General features: G+C 34.0%; 1 protein-coding gene across 3 annotated transcripts; it reads left to right on the top strand.

Moving 5' to 3' along the window:
- The first annotated feature begins 4,394 nt into the window (after positions 1 to 4,394).
- On the top strand, positions 4,395 to 7,798 carry LOC106779821 (mitogen-activated protein kinase 7). Of its 3 annotated transcripts, none has more exons than XM_014668025.2 (4): positions 4,395 to 4,803; positions 5,148 to 5,264; positions 5,752 to 6,177; positions 6,803 to 7,798. In XM_014668025.2, exons 3-4 carry the CDS (start codon positions 5,755 to 5,757, stop codon positions 7,484 to 7,486), a joined length of 1,107 nt encoding a protein of 368 aa, XP_014523511.1. In that variant the 5' UTR covers positions 4,395 to 4,803; positions 5,148 to 5,264; positions 5,752 to 5,754; the 3' UTR covers positions 7,487 to 7,798. The 3 variants fall into 3 exon arrangements, with proteins under 3 accessions (XP_014523511.1, XP_014523513.1, XP_022632422.1); XM_014668027.2 differs by lacking the exon at positions 4,395 to 4,803 and adding an exon at positions 4,811 to 4,918; XM_022776701.1 differs by lacking the exon at positions 4,395 to 4,803 and having other exon boundaries at positions 4,973 to 5,264.
- The last annotated feature ends 390 nt before the right edge of the window (positions 7,799 to 8,188 follow it).

The raw sequence follows: 8,188 nt of genomic DNA, 5'->3' as shown, positions 1-8,188 counted from the left end.
CAAACTTAATATGCTTTACAAATTAAATCCAAACTTTAAGAATTTGACTTAGTTTGACTCATTTAACTCTCAACCATGAATTTTAAGAATATCAAAAATATTTTTTAGGTTAAAACCACTTAGGCGTCCCTGTTTTCGTAAGGTCTTTCCACTTTGGTCCCTTTCTTATAAAACATCCCAATTGGGTCCTTAAAAGTAGAGCTGTCAAAACGAGTAATCCGGCTCAACTCGGCCCGGCCCACTACGGGTTGATCACTTAGTGAGCCAACCCAACCCGGCTCATTTATTAGCGAGCCAGAAAAACTTGAACCCGGCTCGACCCACCACGGGTTGGTGGGTAAACGGGTTGGCTCACTAGCCCATTTAATTACATTTTTTTAAAATAAAAAAAATACAAACTTTCTATAATTTAAATTTAAACAATTTTCACTCCCAAAAAATTATGTTAAAGACAATTCAAAATAATAATAAAAAGTACAATATAATCCAAATGTCATTAAAAAAGAAACACAAAAAACATACAAATAAGTTTCTTATATTCATCATTTTTTGTTCTTGTTGTAACCCTTGACCCTTGTTCTTGTTGTATCCAAATTCACTAATAAAGATTTTCCTAATATCAGAACAATTCCGACAATCAATAAAAAAATATTAGTAAAAAAAAAGAGAACCAGTACTCAACAACATCAATAAAAAATTAGTATTTTAATCTGTAACATAATTTTCCAAATTCAAAGATATCAAAAAGAGCTTGTTCAAATAATGTATACTCAAATTATTTAAATAAAATGAACAAAATCTGATACAAGCATATCAGAACATGAAAAAATCATTTCATGTCTTCAAATCCCCCAGAACAAAAAACAAATTCACAAATCCATATTTTTGTCATTATAGGGTTTTTGAAAATACAAAGAAAGAGAAGTGAGAAAACAAAAATGTGGAGAAAAGAGAAGAAAAAAGGAAGGGCGTTTTACCTGCTCCTTGAAGAATTTCAGTGAAGTGAGGGTGAGAGCACCGTCAAATGAGAGCAAGTACCGTGAGAATGATTTGTGAGAGTAGAGATTACTGTTTTGGTATACACAGTGAGTGAAGAAAATATTTTATATTTTGGGATTTCATGAATAAAATAATAAATTAAAAAAATAAAATTAGGTAGGTGGGTTGGTGGGCCAACCCGGCTCACCATGGGTTCAACCCGCATGAGCCGGGTCTAAATGCGCCGGGTTGAAATCTGACCCGCATATAAGTGGGTTGTATTTTTCAAACCCAACCCGGCCCGAACCCGTGACGGGCCGGGTTGGCTCACGGGCTGTGACCCATTTTGACGGCTCTACTTAAAAGTGCCAATTTGGTTGAAATTAACCCTTCCTGTTAAAATTCAGTAACGATGTTAAATGTTGGCAGATTTGGATGGAGGACGTGGCAACATTTTTAAACCTGGCGGATAACTGAGTGGCACGTGGCTATTATTAACTGATAAAATGAAATTAAAAGGGGATCAGGGTTAGTAAATTAAAATAGGGGATTAGGGTTAGTTAATTAAAAAAGGGAATTAGGGTTGAGTGAATTAAAAAAGGGGATCTGAGAGGTATCATCTGAAAGTTCATTAGCAATAGTAAGTGGAGACGATCCAGAATTGTAGCTCAATCGCGGTTTGGAGCTTGGTCATTCCCTATTTGGACTTCAATCGCGACTCGGTGGTAGGTGTCCGTCAAGAGGTTAATGAAGATGCTTTTAAACATTTAATGTCCATTCCTCCAAGGTTTGTCATTCTTACGATTGGTAATGAAGGTTTGTAATTCTTTAGATAAAGAAGAGAATCATCGACTACAGGTTTCAGCAGCAAAACAAAAATTATCAAAATTTGCAACCAAGGTTAGGAGCCTGTGCCACAGAAATACGATCNATCACCGTGATCATAGATTAACACAAACCACATGACATAATCCAATAAAAAAAAAGAGAAAAGAAAAAAAAAAACTAGTCACGTAATGATCAGGTAACCAACACAATCCCATAAAACAAAAAGGAAAACCCAAAAGTAGATTAAAACAAAGTCGAAAACTTTATCCCTTAAACCTGTCCAAAATCTGCTAACTTGAGCACCCCGTCATCGGAAACTAAAAAATTTGCGGGTTTTAAGTCTCTATGAACGATCATATTCCGGTGGCACTCATCCACAGCAGTCAGAGCCTGCACCATCCACCTCTTAACCTCACCGACTCCGACACCACCTTTTTCGATCACGGTGGCGAGGTCGGTTCCGAGAAACTCGAGCACGAGAACCGTGTCCTCGTCCTCGCGCCAGAAGAACTCGTGCAGAACGACCACGTTTTGGGACCCTCTCAGGATCCGCAGGGCTTCGATTTCGCGAGACGCCGATTGGGAATCGTGATACCTCTCAGATCCCTTTTTGATTTACCAGAACCCAAATTCCCCTTTTTTAATTCACTCAACCCTAATTCCCTTTTTTAATTAACTAACCCTAATCCCCTATTTTAATTTACTAACCCTAATCCCCTTTTAATTTCATTTTATCAGTTAACAATAGCCACGTGCCCCTCAGTTATCCACCACGTTTAAAAATGTTGCCACGTCCTCCATCCAAATCTGCCAACATTTAACACTGTGGAAAGGTTAATTTCAACCAAATTGACACTTTTAAGAACCCAAGTGGGATGTTTTATAAGAAAGGGACCAAAGTGGGAATACCTTACAAAAACAGGGACGCCTAAGTGGTTTTAACCTATTTTTTATAATATCATCATGTCCTCACAATCACATAACTGAATCAATATTTAATTATATTAATTATATAAAAAATTAAATATTATATGAGGTCATAGTCAAAACAAAACTTTTAAGAATTATAAGTAAAATAAGACGACGTGAAAATAAAAGACAGCAAATGAAACAAATAGCTTATCTGAGTAGGTATATGTCTGGACATTTTCTTAAAAAAAATTGTAGATCTATTAAGATAACATTTTTCATTAACTTATCGAAAAAAAGTGTAAATCGAATTTTACTTTTCTAGAATTATATTAACTGACCTCTCTCTCTCTATATATATATGTGTTAAATAATCCAATTTTGCTTATTTGATTTTCTTTCCATGTTTGATTTTCTCATTCTATGATAATATAAAATAAAATTCTGATCAAATAATTATATTTATGATAAACATCATTTAATATTTCGGTTCATTTATATGAGAACTTACTCGAACTATTTTTTTATTTTATTTTATGTTTTTATGAAAGTTATAAAAATATTGTTGCCAATGAGAGATAATTTCATCAACTTCTTCACTAATTTTAAATAATCTCATAAGTAGAGGATCGAATTTTAAAATAAAATCTTTGTATTGACCCATTCAATGAATTAATTGAAAAACCTTGATACTTTACATAAAGTGAACTAAAATTAAGAAGAATGTGACTTTGAACAACTATAATATATAAATTTTCTCAAGAAATCTATAAAATACAAAACTATATATGTCATTTATACTCTATTTGAATATTAAACAGATTCATTACTCTATTTATAACAACTTTATTAATAAAAATATCTATTTATAACAACTTTATCAATAAATCAATAGTCATCTTTTACTACTATTCTTTATTATTTATAGATCTTTTACTATTTCAATGACACATCTTTTATAATATATAATTCTTTTTAACAAAAGGAGATCTATAAAATACAAAACTATATATAATCTATACTCTATTCAAATATTAAACAGATTTATTACTTTTCAACTTTCCTATATATTAGTGAATAAACTATATATAATCTATATTGTATTCAAATATTAAAAAGGTTTAGATTATTTTTTTAAATTATGATTCTTATTTATAACAACTTTATTAATGAATCAATCGTCATCTTTTAAAAGATCACTGTTATTCTTTATTATTTCTAGATTTTTACAATAAAATAAATAGTAATTAATAACTAAACCCAATTAGACAAAATAACGAACCAACAATTCTACATAACAGTCAATATTATATTAAATAAAAAAAAAAGATTGAATTATGTCCTTCAAGAATCAAAATCACATACCTAAAGAATGCACTGTCATAGCCTTAACAAACAAAAAAATCTCTATAAAAAGCTTGAAGACTAAATCAAATCTTTAAATATCTCAATAGTAGAATTCCGGTAACCAATCTAACTCAATATTATTATTTTTTATATGAAATTCACATAATATAAATAAATATTATATTTATCAAAATCATTTTTTGAATGTGGATAAGCAATTAATATCCAAACTGTTTGTGAAATAATATATTTTGATTTTGAAGATTGAGTGAGAAGTTGAAGATATTTTAAAAAGAAGAAAAAAGGAGGAATGTATGGAGAGAAATAGGTGTACGTAGCAGTGTGGGGCAAAAGAGACCGTAGAAGCGAACTCACGCAGTTAGGGTTCCTTTGGGGAGCGAGCATTGAATAGGTTTTGGTTGCACTTGCAGTTGTAGACGTAGGATTGGTACCCTACCAAATACTTTCCTTACATTTTCAACAGATTTGTTGAAAGGAAACTTGCCAAGTTGTTTGCGCCTGAATCGAAATTAATACCAAACGGCTGAACCAAATTTGTGAATCTTAACGTTGGCGTGGAAAAGAAAAAGAAAAAGCAAGACCGTTTTTTAATTTAGTATTTTAGTTCCGAAAGGCCAAACACACATACTTACGTTGTCGTATTTTGCATTCTCTCTTGCGGGAAAAGCAAAGCTAAACAAAACCAATGCCGTGTGGGTTGGGGTCGTCGTCGTGACTCATGTGAGTAGTAGGATATGCTAAAATGCTTATGCTCTCTTTCACTTTCTTTTCTCCCGTCTAAATTCAATCAGACCCTCTTTTTATATAATATTTTATTGTCTGCCTTTATGTTTAGGTAAGTATTAATATTATTATATCATATGGATACGTTATATTTATTTCTTTTTTAATATCATGATGACTACGGCTATGGCTATGGCTATGGCCTCTTTTTCTTCTTCTCTAGCTTCATCTCGATGAAATTGAGATATTTATTTATTGTTTATTTGATGAGATTTTAAATGAGATGAGACCAATCCACTATATTAGATTGTGGCTTCAACTGTGATATTTTGTTGGTACAGAACGTTTTCTTGAAGCTGCATCAATTGAGGGATTCTTCGTCTTTGGATTCGCTTTTGGGGCATCCGAGTCAGAGCTGCAAGAAAGGGGAGATGCTGGGATGAAAGCTGAATTTTGTGGTATGAACGCTTTTCTCACTCTTTTTGGAATCAAGATTTGGTTATTTTGCTATTGGGGTGGGTGGGTAAAGATCAGGGGAAGAGGAAAGATAAAATTGAATCTTTGGTATTTTTTTAACAAAAAAGATGTCCAAAAAGATAGTCTTGGAGAGAATAGGTTCTACAAAGAGACAGGGTGACATCAAAAGATCAAAACCCAGATGTAGAAATTACAAGTAAGAATTGATTCGAACCTTCTCTAACATGGCATAAAAAAGTATCCAATGATTCACCTTTATCCTGCAACAATACCTCTGGATATATAATGCATTGTCTTTCTGATATTTGTTTGATGCCAGCTTTAACAGACTGTTGATTGCTTGTCACAGTTAGTAATGCATGATCAGTGGCTATAATAATGAATTTACTGTTATAGTTGTGAGCTTATTACTACAGTCTCCTCTGTGTTTACTTGTTGAAAATATATTGTGGTGGTGTTAATTTGCAGGAAATGGCAACTCTAGTTGAACCACCAAACAGAATTAAGCCAAAGGGAAAGCATTATTATACAATATGGCAAACGTTGTTTGAGATTGATACGAAGTACGTTCCAATCAAGCCTATTGGCCGCGGAGCATATGGCGTGGTGTGCTCTTCCATCAATCGGGAGACCAATGAGAGAGTTGCAATTAAGAAGATTGGTAATATATTTGAGAATTCTATTGATGCTTTGAGAACTTTAAGGGAACTGAAGCTGCTTAGACACATTCGGCACGAGAATGTCATTGCTTTGAAAGATGTCATGATGCCAATCCACAGGACAAGTTTTAAGGATGTCTACTTGGTCTACGAACTCATGGATACCGATCTTCACCAAATTATTAAGTCCTCGCAGCCACTTTCCAATGATCATTGCAAATATTTCTTGTTTCAGGTACCAACCACTTTCTTATGGTATTTTTTTTTTTTTCCATTCCTTCATCTCTTCTTTCTAATTTCTAGAACTGTGGCTGTGAATTCTTTTTGGATTTGCACAAAGGCATGACATATTCATTTTGAAAGAGATTTTGTTGAGGTTTGAAGTGTAATTGCAAATGCATTCTTTCAGTGTTTAACTGGCATTGTCATGTTTCGAAGTGAATTCCCCGTTTTCTGTTATTAACATACAACATCAGTGAATCAACTGTTAAACATCCTCTTTCGTACATTCTTATACAGTATCATCATGTTGTTTTAGACAAGTTGGGGCAATTTCGTGCTCTCTACCTTTTTTGTGTCTTCAATTTCGATCGTGTCCTATCACGGAAGTCATGGGCCCCAATTGGTGGACTGATGTGACCTTAACATTGTTTGATTAAATGATTAAGCTTCTTAAGAGAATAACCTATTATTGATTATGCTTGTAATCCATCTTCTCCACATTTTGTTAAAGAATTCTGCTGTAGAATGTTTATCAGCATTGACAATTAGAAACAGTTAACGGATTCTCTATGAATTTCAAATCTTTGCACATTTTAACTATTCTTGTGATTGATACTAACCATGAACTCTTACTTTAGCTCCTTCGAGGTCTTAAATACCTTCATTCAGCAAATATTCTTCACCGGGATTTGAAGCCTGGGAATCTGCTCATAAATGCCAATTGTGATTTGAAGATATGTGACTTTGGGCTTGCTCGAACTAATGGAGTTGATGGCCAGTTTATGACAGAATATGTTGTCACTCGTTGGTATCGTGCACCGGAGCTCTTGCTATGCTGTGACAACTACGGGACCTCCATTGATGTCTGGTCAGTAGGGTGCATCTTTGCTGAGATTCTTGGTAGAAAGCCAATTTTCCCTGGCACTGAGTGTCTCAACCAGCTGAAACTAATTATAAGTGTTCTTGGAAGCCAGCATGAATCTCATATTGAGTTTATTGATAATGCAAAAGCCAGGAGGTTTATCAAATCACTACCCTATACTAGGGGGAGACACTTCTCTCAGCTGTATCCACAAGCAGATCCATTAGCCATAGATTTGTTGCAAAAGATGCTTGTATTTGATCCAACCAAGAGAATTACTGTCTTAGAAGCTCTCCAACATCCATATATGTCTGGCCTGTATGATCCAAGGTGTAACCCTCCTGCACAGGTTCCCATCAATCTTGACATAGATGAACATTGGGGAGAACAGATGATTAGGGAAATGATGTGGAATGAGATGCTACATTATCACCCTGAAGCTGCTTCTGCCAATGCATAGATGCTTAATTCTTCCATGGCTTTCTAGCCCTGTTGCCTGTCTCTAGGAGTAGTAGTTCTGTTTTTTCCCCCCTAGACAAACTGTAATCTTAAAGGACTTATAACTGCCAAGTTTTGAACTTTGCATGAGATTGCTTCGGTACTTTTTTTAATTTGGCGTCTCCACAAGGATAATGGCGTCTCGTAATGACTAAACTTGTATATAGCCATGCATATCGTTTTGGTATTTCGGCTAAACCCATTTGTACTATGTTGTTCATCAGTTGTTTTCTTAAATTTAATAGAAAAGAATTAAATAATTTGTGCTTTCAAATGTATCCATTGTTATAAGATGATGCTTTCCTCACATAACACGGCAATTCTCTCTAACTTGAATGTGGATCACTGCCTTTTTTTCAATCACGGGATTAAGAATTTTCTGAGTTCATAAGATGTATAATTAAGTACTTATTCAACACAATCGAAGCATCTTCCAAGGAGAAGAGGTTAGTGTAGACAAAGTCATTCATAAAATTAAGTAGACGTTGTGGTCCTGGTATTATAGGGTGGACTCATGAACTGTCACTGTTACTACAATGTTGTTTCTTAATATATTGAGGCTGGGAACCAACTTGCATATTTTAGTTTTGTGTTTGGTTATATGTTATTTATAGACTTGCAGTGTACACAAAGTGTAACCAAAAGGAATTATTTCTTGGCTATG

The sequence above is a fragment of the Vigna radiata genome, unplaced genomic scaffold (genome assembly GCF_000741045.1).
Source record: "Vigna radiata var. radiata cultivar VC1973A unplaced genomic scaffold, Vradiata_ver6 scaffold_161, whole genome shotgun sequence".
Taxonomy (NCBI): Eukaryota; Viridiplantae; Streptophyta; class Magnoliopsida; order Fabales; family Fabaceae; genus Vigna; species Vigna radiata.
Note: the sequence above shows the minus strand (reverse complement) of the source record. Positions and strands in the feature narration are given on the sequence as shown.